This window comes from Taudactylus pleione, unplaced genomic scaffold (genome assembly GCF_031769625.1).
Source record: "Taudactylus pleione unplaced genomic scaffold, aTauple2 ptg000609l, whole genome shotgun sequence".
Lineage (NCBI taxonomy): Eukaryota > Metazoa > Chordata > Amphibia > Anura > Myobatrachidae > Taudactylus > Taudactylus pleione.
The window spans coordinates 16,904,252-16,921,724 of NW_028285011.1; the positions used below are offsets into that span (position 1 = coordinate 16,904,252).

Below are 17,473 nucleotides of genomic sequence, written 5' to 3' on the forward strand. Positions count from 1 at the left end.
ACGCCCACCAAAGGGGGCGTGCTGTCAATCAACATTGACAGCACGCCCCCTTTGATCGGACACAACGAGCGTAGGACTTTCCTTCGCTCGTCGCGTCTGGCGCATGCGCACGACGGAGCTCCCTCCGTCGTGCGCATGCTCAGTCCATAACATCGACCCACTTGCGAGCGGACAGCCGCTCGCGAGTGGGTCTGAATCAGGCCCTAAGTGTACTAGTGTTTATATATGAAGATGTTCGTATGCATATATAAATAGTAATTACAAAAATATATATACTGAAGATATATATACATATATATATATATATATATATATATATATATACACGCTGTATATATATATATATATATATATATATATATATATAAAAATCAAGTAACCAGGCAGCACTCCACGGACTTAATAGATAGACATAGGATCAAAAAGTGAGAGCACTTTTTGATCCTATGTCTATTCATTAAGTCCGTGGAGTGCTGCCTGGTTACTAGATTTTTTTCCAAGCCCGCACGTGAGTTTGAGCCCTTTGGTCTATTGCACCCCGCTGCTGAATTGATTTAGTGGAGTGCTGATCAACAAAATTGTGTATATATTACACACACATACAGTATATATAAATATAAATATATATATATATATATAGCTGTGCCCAATAGCTAATATATTTATCGTGGTGATATTGAGTGCATTAATGAAATACATAAAGATGCTAATAAGTGACTCAATAGTAATGGACAATTAATTAAATAAATACATTAATTTTATTTCATGGATTAGGTGCATAAACAGGACAAAGAACACTATATAATCCCATAAAAAAAATGTGCTCACACAGGAGTCATTGTCTTGGTACATGCACTAGATTGAATGTCACTGTCTGGAATATTAAATAGAAGTGCAACCAAGAATTAGAATATCAGTGGAAGTGTGATGAATTAGGCAAATTTGGCATAAAAATGTTTATGCACGTGTGCTAGTATTTCAGACTCGTCATTTGCTGGATCATGATGATAATGCTAAAAGTTATTTTTCCTCTGTCTCCTCCTCCCTTTCCCATTTTCCCCTTTTTCCCTGTCTTTTGTCTCTCTCTCTTATTATGTGCCCTTTCTCCCCACTTACTCCCTGTCTCTTGCCCTCCTAACCCCTCTTTCCATGTCTCTAGCTGTGTTCCCCTCTTTCCCATCTCTCTCTCTTTTCCAAGTCTCTTTCCCCCTTAAAGAGCAGTTATTGGCAATGTGGCTCAGCCAAAGACCCCAATATTGCCTGTAAGGGAATACTGCATTATATTCACCATTATAGGCAGTGAGAGCTCTCAACAGGGGGCATGCGCAATGTCCAATTATCACTGTTAATGTCAGACACACATCTTTGTAGGGTTATAAAGTGGTGTGGTCACCTCTTACACTAACAGATCATCCTGCAATAGTTACACAGGTGTTGATTCTGAGTTAAATGCAAAGTGATAGCCAGATTTAGTACCTTGCATGGATCAGTATGGCTTCCAGCAGGAAGCCTCTCTGATCACTGTTATTCTATACACAGCCGCAGTCATCATTACTTTCAGCACTAGCACCAGCACCAGGCTTCCCTTCTCAGTATGAAACAGGCTTCCCCCCTCCGTATGTATGGAACTCTAGTTACATGCCCATGACACTCCCACAAGTCAGATCACTCTTTACAACCCTGCACTCCTTCCCATAGGATGGAGTGGGGGCTCTGGGAACCAACATCATCTGAAGACAAACTATAAAAACTTCATTTAATAAGTAATAATGGGCACATTAGTGATTATGAATTGGCCCCTCATAGTGGGGTGCAGTAACAAATGTAGTAAATAGATGCACTGGTGTGGTTGATTGTCACAAGATTAAGGTAACACTGTTAGTATGAATGTTACTATGCATAATATGTGTAAATCTTAGAGTAGGAGTGTCTATTTTCTGTTTCTGTTCTTGTTGTACCTTATGCATGGGCATTTTAAGAGAGGAGGGGGCCCATGTGCAGCCTCCATTTGGGCCCCCCTCCTCTCTGTCAGTGCACTGAGTGCAGTAGATTCTAGCTTCATGACAGAATCTACTGCACATGCGCGGGTCTCCGGGAAAATGGTGTCCGCGCCTTTTTCCCAGGGACATCTTTTCTGCACATGTGCGAGTCACTGTGAAAATGGCCACCGCCATTTTCCCAGTGATTTTTTGCTGCTCTGCAGTGCCGGTACGGCACAGCGGAGCAGCACACCGAAATCTGAGGAAAGGTAAGTATAATTAACTATGGGTGCAGGGTGTGCGGTTTGGGTCCCCCTTGACCCAGGGACCCATGTGAACTGCGCACCTTGCACCCACTATAAAGAGGCCTCTGGCCTTATGGCACTGTTAAATGTATTGTATATTACAATAAAATGCAGTAAGAAAGAATGATTGATGTACCCCAGGGCTTTGTGGTGAGGCACTCCTCCATTTACTGATCTTTCAGACCACAGGCTCTATTCAGCAACAGTGCTGATGTTTTTCCCAGTAATTTTTTTTCTGATTATTTTCCTCACTACTGAGGAAAAAAATCCCAGGGACAGCTGTTGCATTATTTCGTTGTCCCTGCATTTTTACAAAACTGTATAATTAGACTGCCAGGAACACTGGCAGCGTAATTGCCCAGTCAGGAGGAGAGTGGTCAGTTTCAGCTTGGTGCAGGTAGTGAATGAAAGAGATCCTCCGTCCCTGCAGTTTTGGCCTGAAATAAGGATTGTTCTTCATATAACTCCATTCTGAGATTGCATTATATAAATTAAGCTTTCATGCATTATTTTTAATGTTTTCATGCTTGGTGAATAGCAAAATATATTAAAGAGCTGTACAGAACAAGGGCTTGCTCTCTACAGTGCGATACTGTGTGAGCTGAGTATTAATGGAGAAAATAATTATGCTATCTTCTCTGTTATCCCTTTGCTGAATTGCGGGAATACTTAAAAAATGCGGAAACATTTGTTTCTACATTATTAAGATAGAAATGTGATTGCTGAATAGGGCTCTACAGGAGTTTGAGCCATAGTGATTGGGTATCCAGGGTCAAAAATATTTTGCAAGCCGGAGCAATAATACCAGGTAACAGCAAAAAGGACCCACCACAATCATATACTGTACATGGGGTTAAGTTCCTTTGTGAGAGTATTTGCCCCTACTGTTTAATTGTTACATACTTTGAGGAGCATGACCAGCAGGAGTCCAGGTGCTACATGAAGCATAAGGCTGGTATTAAACTACTCCCAGGAAGAAAAGTGCCACCAATCCCAAAACTGAGGTGGGCCAACTCTGGACACTCCTCTCAGGACTGTGAAAAATAGGTAGTCTTTGAAAGGCTGGGGTCCAATGCACAAGGCAAGAGTGGATTGTTCCTAGCCAGAATTGGTTTTACAGTAGTCTACAGCTTCTGCTAACCTGATTGGAATTAAATAATGCTGTAGGAAGATGATTAGTAGAAGCCCACTGCCTATCTCAAAAGAGCTACACTGCTGCTGTGTATACCTGCCAAAAGCAGGGGGACATTCAGATTGGATCACAGCTAAGCCTGGCAGAAGGAGAGGTGGAATTGCTGTAGTGGATCACAGAAACAGAAATCTGGCTACTTTATGGGTTTGTGAGGAGAAGGAGAAAGTTGTAGGAAAGTAAAAGGAGATAGATGCAAAGTGATTGCTACTCGTGATTAGTTTTTTTTTAATAAGTTGGTGTGTTTTCCATATAGTTTTATCTTATTGTCCTGTGTGTGATTTTTTTTGCTTGTAATTGTAGTGTGATTGTGCATTTGGGTTTTATATATATATATGTATATTTATATATTATTTTTTGTTTGTTTGTTTGTTCGTGCTTTTCTGTTAAAGACTAGTCATGTCTGGTGAGAATTATAATTTTCCTCCATAGCCCAATTGGATGATATCCCTGTCAATAAATTGTTGCCTGTCAAAATCAATTAATTTACCTGGTGTTTCAGTAAACATGCCTGTCTGAGGCTAAGTTGTTTTTTTGGGGCGGGTTTGCCAGTGGTCTTGTGACGGTTCATAAATCCGGGGTTTCTATTCTATTCTTTCTATGGTCTAAAACATTGATGGTGCTTTGATATTCAATCCTGTTCTATTCTAAGGTGTGCTTTCTCTGCGTTTTTGGCATTAGTAAATCAGCGGATTGCAAAACCACAACCAGACCGCCACAAAACCACCAGGATTTACAATATACCGCTTAGTAAATTTTGCCCTATGTGTGAACATGTGCTTTGTAATAATAAAGTAGTTTCACATATAGGGGATGATTTATCATGCACCACAATTTTCCTCCATTAAATATAATTAGTTATTACTATAATTAGTTATAACAAACCGCTTCACTAAGAAGCAACTTTTTGGCCCAGTTTAACAAAATTGTAAATCTGGGTTAAAAAAAAAACACCCTAGTCTACTTGTATTTCACTGCTGGCTTTACTGTAGCTTCTTTTCCAGATGGTCCCTACCTACTATATGCGCTGATCAAAGTTTGGGCAATGGTGAATGGTGAAAAAGCTCCCTGTGGGCAAGTAAATCACTTTAATCTTGAAAATAATTGTATTAGAAATATGTAAAATATAAAAAAAAAATATATACATATATATATATTAGGGATGAGCGGGTTCGGTTCCCTGAGAACTGAACCCACCCGAACTTCGGGGATCCGGGGCGATCCGAGCCCAAGCTCGGATCTCCCTGTCTGCCCCGGATCCCTCTCCCGAGGCAAAACCTCGAGATCTGCTGTCGGATCTCGAGGTTTTGCCTCGAGCGGCCATTTAAAAAAAAATGCCTTTGCCTTTAATGGGCAAAGTGCTGATTGGCTGACAGAGCCGTCTGTCACGGCTCTCAGCCAATCAGCATTATGGTGCTCATTTGCATGTAGCACGGACTCGTGAGATCCGTGCTACATGCATCTGTGTGATTGACAGTGACACAGAGCACAGATGGGTCAGTGAGACCCGTCTGTGCTGCTGTGTATTTCAATGACACAGATGCACGCACGGACCAGGAGATCCGTGCTACTTGCATCTGTGTCATTGACACAGAGCACTAACGGGTCCGTGAGACCCGTCTGTGCTGCTGTGGTAAATAAAAAAAAAAAAACCTGTGTAAAAAGAGAAAAAAATGGCGTCCTCCCCCCCAAAAAAAGAGCAACCAGCCCCGGGCATTAGTGACCCAGTGCTGGGTGTGCTTAAATACAGGGGACAAACGACATAGGGGTCCCCTGTACTTAAACACAACCAGCACCGGGCTAGTCAGAACCAGAGCTGGTTGCCAAAATACGGGGGACAAACGACGTAGGGGTCCCCCGTATTCTGCGCAACCAGCTCTGGGCTCTGATCCGGTCCTGGTTCTGGAAATACAGGGGAAAAAAATGAGTAGGGTTCCCCTGTATGTTCCAGAACCAGCGCTGGACTTTTTCTAGCGGGGGGCTGATGCCACAGCCAGGGGAGCCCTTTCACCGGGCCCCCCAGCCGCAGCATCAGCCCTGACCGCTAGTCAGCCCAGGCCGGGGATCCCTGGAGAGCTGGGGACCCCCCCAATAAAGGGGTCACCCTCTCCAGGGCACCCCAGGCCCAGGCTGATAGCCCGGGGCTATCCCCGCCACCCCTGGTGGCGGTGGGTGGCGGGTTGATTGTGTGGTGTGGTGTAAATAAAGAATATCAAACATTGTCTTTACAAGTAGAACTGCAAGTCCCAGCAAGCCTGCCCCGCATGCTGGTACTTGGAGAACCACAAGTACCAGCATGCAGGGCATTAAGGGCCCACTAGTACCTGTAGTTCACCTGTAAAAAAATGTTTAAAAAAAACACAGGACACACACACCGTGACAGTATAAGTTTATTAAACATACATACACACACACACATGTACACATACTCACCTATGTAACCTGTAGCATCGGTCCACTTGTCCGGTAAAGTATCCATAGGGGACCTGTGAAAAAAAACATACTCACCATCTCCTATGCGAGGTTCTGTCCTCTTCGTTCCAAAGTAGGCATCCCCGGACTTGGCAAAAAAAAAAAAACGAAAACGCGATCCACGAACTTAGTACCGTTCTATAGAACGGTACTTCCCGAATGAGAGCTTAGCGGCGGGGTATCACCATGGAAACCCCGCTGCTAAGCGTTCATTGGCTGAGAGAGGTCATCTCCCGTCTCTCAGCCAATGAACGGCTCCCTCCATTGTAGTCAATGCTGGGAGCCGTAAGGTTATTAAAGTTTACCCTGCGGTTCCCACCATTGACTACAATGGAGGGAGCCGTTCATTGGCTGAGAGACGGGAGATGACCTCTCTCAGCCAATGAACGCTTAGCAGCGGGGTTTCCATGGTGATACCCCGCCGCTAAGCTCTCATTCGGGAAGTACCGTTCTATAGAACGGTACTAAGTTCGTGGATCGCGTTTTCGTTTTTTTTTTTTGCCAAGTCCGGGGATGCCTACTTTGGAACGAAGAGGACAGAACCTCGCATAGGAGATGGTGAGTATGTTTTTTTTCACAGGTCCCCTAGGGATACTTTACCGGACAAGTGGACCGATGCTACAGGTTACATAGGTGAGTATGTGTACATGTGTGTGTGTGTATGTATGTTTAATAAACTTATACTGTCACGGTGTGTGTGTCCTGTGTTTTTTTAAACATTTTTTTTACAGGTGAACTACAGGTACTAGTGGGCCCTTAATGCCCTGCATGCTGGTACTTGTGGTTCTCCAAGTACCAGCATGCGGGGCAGGCTAGCTGGGACTTGCAGTTCTACTTGTAAAGACAATGTTTGATATTCTTTATTTACACCACACCACACAATCAACCCGCCACCCACCGCCACCAGGGGTGGCGGGGATAGCCCCGGGCTATCAGCCTGGGCCTGGGGTGCCCTGGAGAGGGTGACCCCTTTATTGGGGGGGTCCCCAGCTCTCCAGGGATCCCCGGCCTGGGCTGACTAACGGTCAGGGTTGATGCTGCGGCTGGGGGGCCCGGTGAAAGGGCTCCCCTGGCTGTGGCATCAGCCCCCCGCTAGAAAAAGTCCAGTGCTGGTTCTGGAACATACAGGGGAACCCTACTCATTTTTTGTCCCCTATATTTCCAGAACCAGGACCGGATCAGAGCCCAGAGCTGGTTGCGCAGAATACAGGGGACCCCTACGTCGTTTGTCCCCCGTATTTTGGCAACCAGCGCTGGTTCTGACTAGCCCGGTGCTGGTTGTGCTTAAGTACAGGGGACCCCTACGTCGTTTGTCCCCTGTATTTAAGCACACCCAGCACTGGGTTACTAATGCCCGGGGCTGGTTGCTCTTTTTTGGGGGGGTGCACGCCATTTTTTTCTTTTTTTACACAGGTTTTTTTTTTTTTTTTTACCACAGCAGCACAGACGGGTCTCACGGACCTGTCATTGCTCTGTGCCAATCACACAGATGCATGTAGCACGGATCTCCCGGGTTCGTGCTACATGCAAATGGGCACCATAACGCTGATTGGCTTCCTGTCTGCCACTGCAGTGCCACTCCTAGATGGGCCACGTGTTTGTGCCGCCCCCTTGTGTCGCTTAGCATAGTCATCCAGCTTCCTCGGTACAACCTTTTGGCCTAAAAACAATATTGTGAGGTGTGAGGTGTTCAGAATAGAGTGGAAATTAGTGGAAATTAATGTTATTGGGGTTATTAATAGCGTAGGAACAAAAAAAGGCCCATTTATGTGATTTTAGCGGTTTTTTTTTATTTTTTAAGAAAAAATCCAGATCCAAAACACAAAACCCAGAACCCAAAACACGGAAGGGTGGTTTTGGCAAAACCAATCCAGATCCAAAACACGAAGAAAGATCCAGATCCAAAACCAAAACACAAAACACGAAAAGTGTCCGGTGCACACCCCTAATATATATATATATATATATATATATATATATATATATAAACACTGTATATATAAATTAAAACAATAAAATAAAATAATAAATATTAAAGTCTTGGTGCTCTGTGGCACCAGATAGATGACGTTAGTTCTAGGCTACAAACAACTTTTTTAGAGCTTAATAAATTTGACAACATCACTGTTCCCATAAAAGTCTATGATAATGGTGATGTTCTGGTTATCCTTCAGTAACGCATGAGATATCTGAATTAAAGCTTTAACTAATAGGGTAAATTTTATCAAAAAATAATGCAAAAATCACACTTTTCATGGGAAAAAAGTACTTAATTAAAATATCCCATAGTCTTTTCCAAATCTGTCGGTTTAGCATCTCTGCTATTGAAAGGTGTATTACAGGAAAACAGCTCAGGCACACATACAGAAAATCTACAGTTTTTCAAAAATATCTTTCTAAAGAACAAAAAATGGATTTTATGTCAGGTGCTGACTTAAAAGCAGTATATGTAAATACACCAAATAATGTCCCAGTGATCAAATGTTTTTATTCAGTTTACGAGCTATAGAAAGCTAGCTATATCCCTGCTGTGGCATGGGTCTCTCTCTCAGTGGTAAACGCAGATCATGTAGGTGGGTTTCCATATACACCCCCTCTATCTATCTATCTATCTATCTATCTATCTATCTATCATCTTCTTGTAGTTTATATATTCAGTATTATATACTTTATAGTAACATTACTATTGCAATTGTAATGTATATATATATTCTTTTATGTATTTGCAAATATATATATATATATATATGTATATATAGCATAATTTTCTTTACTTATTTGGCTTTTTATGTAAAGTGTATTTCTGTGGGTGAGGTATTAGATAAGAGATGGTGGGTGAGTGAGCGGCATATAATTGGATCTTCTTGGTAGGGGATCCTATAAATTAGTTGACCGTGTGCCCACAAAATCCTTAATCTGGCCCAGGGTGCTGGCAGTGGCCGCGGGTCTTGTCAGCCACATCTGTCACTGTGACCCACATGTCCAGGTCTCTGCCACAGTGCTGACTGTCTGCTATGATATAATACAAGTAAGCTACCAGCGCAGGCTCATGTCCTCGGCTCTCTCCTCCCTTCTTTCTACTCCCCTTACTTAAGTTTATTTTTCTATGATTTAATATAATCAGGCTGGGAAGAGGGTACTGGGCGGAGCAGGGATGGTAAAGTGAAGCTTTGCCGAGAGCGTCTACAAACCTAGCCCCGGCCCTGATTGTACACTGACTGTACATTGCATAAAAGGAGACGCAAAAATACACAAGTTTATGTTGAAGATGCACCAATCAGATTTTATGATTACACCACCCTGGCAACCTAGTGGTTGAAAAATGTTATCAGTAGTTAGATGGGTGAAAACAAAGTGAAGCCGCCTCCTGAGCTCAAGAATTGCCTTAGGTGTGATGATGTGAGGCTGACACAAACTATACCCTAGAACAGTGGTTCCCAAACTGTGCACAGTGGCACCCTGGGGTGCCTCGGGAACTTGCAGGGGTACCTCAGGTTGGTGGTCCAGCACCAAATCAAATTATTTCTGGTCAATGTAATGTAAATATGTGGACAAACAGAAGCACAAACCTGTCCACCACCACATAACTGAGCCTAAGGATGACAGGTAGCACAAATGACTTCACTTTACTACTTTACTACAGATTTTTCTGAATTTCTCAATAACAAACTTTAGGCTTAGGGGTGCCTTGAAAACAATGTTGATACACTAGGGTGTCGTGATTCAAAAAAGTTTGGGAACCACTGCCCTAGAAGATTCCTATCAAACATTCAGATACTGTATGTAAATCAAACCTGGTAATGCACCTATTACACCTTTGTGTGTACACACAACACACACACACACTCTGATCCCAGTCATTAAAAATCATAGCCCCATACTCTCTCATTAAAAATCATATCCCCAATTCAGACTCCCCCTCCCTTATTAAGAATGGTACCCCAGATCTGCCTCCTCCCTCACTCATAAAAATCATGCCACAAATCTTCAACTTACTGTCCATCTTTGAAAAACATACCCCAAACATAACCTTAGCAAAAACTCTGCCACTTTCTTCCCCCCTGTTAAAAATCAGACCTCCCCGGTTTTGACCTGAAAATAGTTGAAATCGGAGACTTCAGGACTTTTAACATGTTAAATATCCCTGATCCGCCGATGGAATGTAGATCATCAATGTCCCCAGATCAGCATTTTAGTCGCCAATCAGGGATCTAGTCGGCAGTGGTAGAATGGTGAATTGCGGCTCAGGTGTAAGGGGTCCTTAATAATCACCTGGCAGCCATCTCTCAGCCCTGCATGCGCTTTGATTGGTGGATAGTTCCAGCCATTCACCAATCAGTATGTGAATATATCCCACCACTGTGATTGGTGGATGGCCTGAGCTAATAACCAATCAGCATAATGCAGCACCACCCCACTGACTGCATCTTAACATAGTGGCCAGGCACTGCAGTAGTACAATCAGTGGTGAGTTTTGACCGTTACAGGGAGAAGATGCTGCCTGGCCACTCTCATTGTATTTAAAAACATAATTGTAACAGCCAGGGAGCATCCTCTGCCTGCATGTTTTCCAACCCAGCGTGTCTCAGTTGTCTGACAAGGGAGTTTCCAGCTACTGTATTCCCTTGTATGCTCCACTGTCTCTATCACAAATTAATAAATTGCACCCATCAAAATATGTACATAACCAGTGTATGATATCTTGAATGGGAATACTTGGTATGGTATGAAGTGAAGCAAAGGGTTGAATATATTCTAAGGCTTCGGCATAAAATACCTTATGTATGAGAGTTTTTCTGGTAGAGGTAGGCTTTAACCTCTGCTCAAGCTCATATGTTATAAATATAATAACCAAAGTTAGAGGGAAAACATAATTACTGTATATTAGTTCTACATGCAAGGCAAAGCTGAGAGAGTTCCATTGCATTTGTAAACTGCCACTTGTCTAGGACTGCACAGTTTAAGGGATATCACATCATTTATTATAAATTAAGGTTATTTTACCTTTAATTTATGATTTAGCTACTTGGTCTACGCAAGCTGCCTTATCCCATCAAAAGACAATACATTCCTGAAATGCAACTGAATCACATAACTATAAGTATTAAACTAGGGGATGTGCTTTAATATATTCCATCTTTGTCTCATATAGTGAGAAAATATATGTATATTATATGGTTATGCACTGGTGTACATTTGATAAATGCTGCAAACTCCCATCGCCAACATGATTAGCTTTACTGTTTGGCTCAATAACTACCCTAATTATTGTGTATTACACACATGGATAGCCCAGCCATTGTTTAGTCTATGGGTGTGAGGAATAACCACCTGTAAAGATGAAATGTAACTGTAGATGATGCTATGCTAACAGTTCCTTCTCATACAGATTCTAATTAGATTTCAAAACGTCAATTTTTAGTAAGTGATTCCAGTATCCAATACAGGAAGAGATAGTTATAAGAAGGGCTAATACTGTTCATAAACACTGATATCACTGGCCATAATTAGTATCTAGTAAGTGTGATAAGCTAGTACTATAAGCAACTGTGAAATTTTGCTACTCAAGTGTGTATATTTGTTCAAAGATATTCCTGAAGCATTTCATATGAAGAACCTTACATTTTATAGTTGAGTTACAGGTTTTCTAATATAAATGGAAATACTGTTAAAATGGAATGCAATATTCATATATTAATAATATAGCAATTAGTAAGACTACTACAAAGAGATTAACCAAACTAACTTTCACTAATTACCATTCAACATCTGTTCCATCAGAGTCTGGGCATTTCTGTTGGCCTCCTGCAGCTTCCTGCTCTTCTCTGGCTTCTCTCTGTCTATGGCCTAAGGCAGAAAACAATGTTACAATACTTCAGAAAATTATATTACATATTTAAAGAGTCCACTTTTAGACAACTGCGCTTTGTGACCTTGCCTGCTCAGGTAGCAATCGGTATATACTAAAGCCAGGTCAGATACTATAGGTGCAGACAGGATTGATCAGGAATGGTCTCCCAACTTAAGGTAATAGGAAGTACACAGAAGGGTAGAGAAGGGACCAATGTTCCCTTTAAGTTGTGTAAGCAAAAACATTCTTCTTTGTAACTTTCAGCATAAATGTAAATTGCTGTAAAACCTTCATGATCTTTTCAAAGTCAACTGTTGCATTTATTTCAGAGAAGGCAAATAATTGATATAGGATTTTTTATATACTGAATAAACAACTTTAGTTTTATAAATATCCCCCTTAAATAATACTGTGCATTAACATTTAATGACCTATAATTACATTAGGTAACAATGATTCTCACACAGCAGGTAAGTATTAGGCTGTATAAACATGATGGAGTGAAAATATATGTCTTATACTGTAGCTGCTTCAGAAATTAGTGACTCATGTATTGTGTATGTTTCATTATGGTACAAAGTGTAATAGCAACGGCCTGCTGGTAAGAGCATCACGGCATGTCATGTAGAAAACTGCATTAATGGCGCTATTTTTATCTACTATTTATGCTTCTTATTTCTTCTCCAACTGTTATTTTGTTGGTCTTGGGTAAGCAGACACATAGTAGCCTTAGCATATATTTGCTAGGTTGGACATATGTCTCACGACCACACATGATCCTCTCCAGCTCCTGACGTAAGGGGGCATCTGTGATTAGCCAGCACTTGGGTTAACACTTCTGTTGGACTGCAGGCCAACCATAAGATCCCTAATATTTCAAGCACCTGGGGTTGGCATGGGTGGGACTGGGAGGCTATATGCTCACCATATTTTACAGTGAGCACTCTAGTTGGCGTTTATGACAGTGTGGGCAGGAACACTGCTTAGAGGGAGCAGTGGCACATGCACTGCAGATCATAATGAAAAAGCACATCTATAAAATTGTGCAATTAAATGCTTGTCATATAGTGTAGTAAATAAAGGAGTATAAATAATACAAAATGAGCTTACTTTAACTTTCTTTGTGAGGTCAGTGAGGTCTCCTTCTTTCCTAAATACCGCAAACTCTGGGCTTTGCAGGACAGCTTCAGAGCGTGTCATCCAGCTATGCAGTTCTGTTAAATCAACATCAAATCTAAAGACAGCAAAACAACATCATTTGTATTCCAACAACAATTTATGTACAGTTGTGTTTCTATCAGAAAAGTATCAACAGATATCATAAAATAAAAATATTTGTGGAAAAACAAATTAGTTGTCTAAAGAGAATGTATATTACAGATTGCACACAATGTATCCATTTATTATGGATGTTGACTGCATAAAGGTACTATCAATATTGTGGAGGTGATTTCCAAGAATGATATATATATATATATATATATATATATATATTTGCTCACATTCAAGAATAATTTCCAGGGACATTTTGCTGTAGTGTAGTTGAATCTGTAAGCACATTGTATTGTATATTGAAGATATAGTATGTAGGCATAAAATATATAGTCGCCTACTCAATATAACATGATATAGAATTGTGTTTTAACAGAACATGATCACAATACATTTCTGTTGTATTTAATATACTGTACTGTCTTTAAATGAATTTAAGCTTTTACAGTATACAGATACAAAGAACTGAATCCAACAGCCAGAACAGGACAGTTACTGTACTACTCAGTAATTGTTCAATATTTTACATTAGAGACGTTAGCAGGGTAACCGAGATGTAAGAGGCCTTAGGTATTGAAGGAACGGGACTACAAACAATTTTGTCCTCAGAGTCACTGATGGCAGTTTTGTTTAAACTATTTATTAAATGGTCCAATAAAAGTGCGGAGCACCAGAATTTTTAGGATTATTGTAATCTCTCTGCAGAATAGAGCAACAATATTATGGACGGTCTATCAGCAGATAGGTCAGAAGAAGGGGTTATGGTTATAGAAAAGAGATAAGGGTGAAAAAGTAAAAGTGGGCAGACAAAACACAAGAGGCAGTACAGGATAAATTTGGAGTGATATGGGTTATAATAGTCTGATTTTTTTTTTATCACCACTTAGAGCCGTATTCAATTTGAGTGGACCCGCGATACTTTTCCGCCTCCCGGACTTTTCGCTCACTTCGCCTATTTTGCAGGCGGAAAAGTATCTCGCGCGTGCCCGTGTATCCCCGTATTCAATTAGAAAGTACGCGAAAACGGGACCCGGTGAAGCTTAAACAAGCGGAAAGTCATGTCAGATTTGGGTAAATCAGCCTGATACCCCCCAAAAGATGCTCTGACATGGGGGTTAGCTATGGTTACCCCCGATTTGGCTTGCTGAAGGTATTTGGTGTTTTTAAACGGTCTCAATAGCTGTTAAATAGCGTTTTTGTACAAGTGGTGAAGAATAGTGTTCTGGTGGGGTTTTTGCAGAAAATAACTTATCCCAGTAAATTTGGGGTACTTGAAATTGGGGTCCAGCATATTTTAAAGTTGCAAAAGTTAAGTTTAAAAAATCGTGAAAAATCCACCTGCTGCATGCACCTGCAATGAAAAAAAAACCACATGGGACATACTTGGGGAGCCCCTTAGAGTGTAGTTTGCTAGTTTTTAACTTTGTACCCCAACTTTTTTTTCACCCCCAAATGGAAGTGATTTTTTGGGGTGTTCTTAAGTGTTTTTTTTATTTTTTAACTGTCTGAAGGCTGCACAGAGGTTCCCGCAATGTTGCACCCCAAAACCCCAATTCTGCACTTTTTTCCGTCTGCTATTCATAGGTGAATCTTTCTCGCCTATTACATTGCATTGACTTTCCGCTTAGGCAGAAAGTCTTTCAAATTGAAAACGGCGATACTTTTCCGCCTGGCGAAATGACGTAATCGGCGAAAATTTTTCGATGATTCCGGCTTTTCACTCCAATTTCAATAGGGCCTTAGACAGACTTTGTAACCACTTGTTAAGGTGCTGATTTATGATGCACAATGTTTTGGCTTCATACTGCATAATTTTTTAATTGCCATAATAAATGATTTTTTATCTTATCTAAAATCCCAAGTTGAAACACCAGCTCCTATAACAGTCTAACCCAGCCAAGAGTATATGGTAAAATTATAGCATTCGCTATCACCTTACCACTGGGTTCTGATCCAGCATATTTGCATTTCCTGAAGAAGAATAGTAGGAGGAGTGAGGGAAGGAGCATAAAGCATGCTGGGGGGGATCAAAGGATCCGTCTCAGCAATGCTCTGTACAGTTAGTAAATTTTCAAGGCATTCATCTTCTAGTATCTAATTGGACCATGACCCTTCATGCAGCTAGCTGCAACACCTAAATCATAAAAGCAGCCTAAAACTGACAGGGAGGTGGGAAACTATTCTCTGGATGGAATCGGTATGAAATTCCGACAGTCGGGATCCTGGAAGTCCCAACACCGGATTACGGACGGTTAATATACCAACACTTGTTGGTCGGTATGCTAACCCTCCCCTCTCCCTACCCTAACCCTCCTTCTTTGGTACTTAACCCTAACCTACCCCCTAGTGCCTGAACCTAATCTCCCCCTTCCTGCACCCTAATCCTAACCCTACCCCCTTAGTGCCTAAACTAGCTCTTCCCCAAGTGCCTAAACCTAACCCTCCCCCCAACCAAGTTACTTACCTTCAGCATCTCGGCAGTTGGGATGCCGGCATCGGTATTCTGGCGCCAGTAATGTAAGCATCAGCATCCCTAATGCCGGCCCGGGATGCCGAACGCATACCCTCAGGACAAAGCAATTGTGTATATTATTTCATAAACTACTAGTAAAATTTCAAACAACTTCAGAAATATGTTGCCAAATTTTCAGTCATACATGTTGTCCCATAATCAGGAGCTGGTATAGTTAGAGGAGTTCCATTAAAAAAATAGATTTTTTTTTCTTTTTAGAATGTTTGTTTTATATTTTGTGCAGCACTTTTTAGAGAATATTTGGTCATCCAGTCCCTGCCTACAGTACTTGAGCTTACAAATCTATATTTCCTTTTGCATTGACATTTTAGGGTTATTCAATGTGTTCTTAGTCAGAAGCCAGTTTTCATTGGCACATATTTTCATTGGCCATATATTTTCATTGGCACATTAACCCTGTGCAGACTAAACAGTGTAGAAGGAGTAATGTGTCAGACAGAGAATTGTGCAGCAAGGAAAATAGAGTGAGTGAGTGGTTTTGTTATTACAATAGCAGAGACTAACAATTCACTAGTGGATAGGGTTATGATAGTAGAGAACTTGCAGGAGATAACCTAGGCAGGGCCAAAACTAGGATTTCTGTCAACCGGGGCAAGACTGTAATTTGGCGCCCATACCCTCCAAAAAAAAAAACAACTTAGAGGACAAAAAGGATGTATGGGTTTGTGACACAGTAATGCCCCTTACAATGCAGTATGCCACAATAATGCCCCTTACTACACATTATGTCACAGTAAGGCCCCTTACACATTATGCCACAGTTATGCCCCCCAGTGACACAGCAGCCCCCCCAGAACTGACAGATGAAACACTATTAAAATCGGACTTTCACATAGAAATGGGATCTCCCAATAAGCCAGCACCCTCCTTTTACTTGCCGGGGCCGCGTGGTGGGTGAGCTCAGACGGTGTAGGATGGGACAGAGATGCCACATGCTGGGGGTTTGGTCAGCGCCATGTGGCAAAAGTTGCAAAAAAATTGGAGCTCGCGGACCGGCAGCCGATGCTGATTGGCTTGCGACTGGCGTCAGATTAGACTGATGGTGGCGCTGTGTCACTCAAGGCCTGCCTGCAGGTCCGATGTGTGGCTCCAAAGCCACACGGGCAATTACCTGGGCACCCCCTCCGACCTTGGCAGCCTCTCCTCATCACCCCCTCAAGTCCGGCATCCGGGGCCCATGCCCCCTTAGCCCCCCTAGTTGCAGCCCGGACATAGGGCTTCATTCAGAGTTCAGCGCAAACCTGATAGTTGCTGATCGGTGCAGGATCTGTACTGAGCATGTGCTGATCAGTGTCTGAGACGATAGCCGCAGTGCCCCCTAAGCGGTAACATCATTTGCATGCTGCAGTCGTTTGGGGGTGGGAAAGGAGCTGCAATGACCAGCGCCCCTTTTTCTGGGCATGTTGAGGCCAGTGTCTGCATCCTCAGGTACAGCTCACTGGCCCCTGCAACATGAATTCCACAGCAATCTTGAGTAACCCGAGGGCTACGCAGACGGGCAATATTCATGCAAGTGATCTGATGGCTGCATCCTCGGAAGCAGCAGCAGATCACAGAAGCCAGCAGGAGACGTCTATTTACTCCTGCGGCATTAGCATATTACCGCACAGCTGCTGCATACAAAGTTGCAATGAGTCTGCAATAGTGTACAACTGTATCAGGCCCTGAGACTGCAGGGTAAAGACAAAGTGAACAGGAAGGAATCCCAGGTCAAATCCAAGACCCATCTTGCTGCAAGTCTCCCTGTTATAACAGTGAATGTGTGTCACTTTTGCTGTGTCGGGGCATCTGTCCCCCAAAAAGAGTCCATTGCGTATTTCAGCATAAAGATTCTGCCAAGAGGATGGGACATAGCAGATGGGATTAGAGTGT

At 42.1% G+C, this 17,473-nt stretch overlaps 1 protein-coding gene across 1 annotated transcript in view; it reads right to left on the reverse strand.

Moving 5' to 3' along the window:
• The window catches only part of DMD (dystrophin), a 2,214,077-nt gene that overhangs the window by 1,632,812 nt on the left and 563,792 nt on the right, over positions 1 to 17,473 (reverse strand). Inside the window, exons 17-18 of the mRNA XM_088454197.1 lie at positions 12,907 to 13,030; positions 11,705 to 11,792 (exon numbers count right to left, since the gene is read on the reverse strand). Coding sequence (XP_088310323.1) covers positions 11,705 to 11,792; positions 12,907 to 13,030 — 212 coding nt within the window. The remainder of the gene's footprint in view (positions 1 to 11,704; positions 11,793 to 12,906; positions 13,031 to 17,473) is intronic.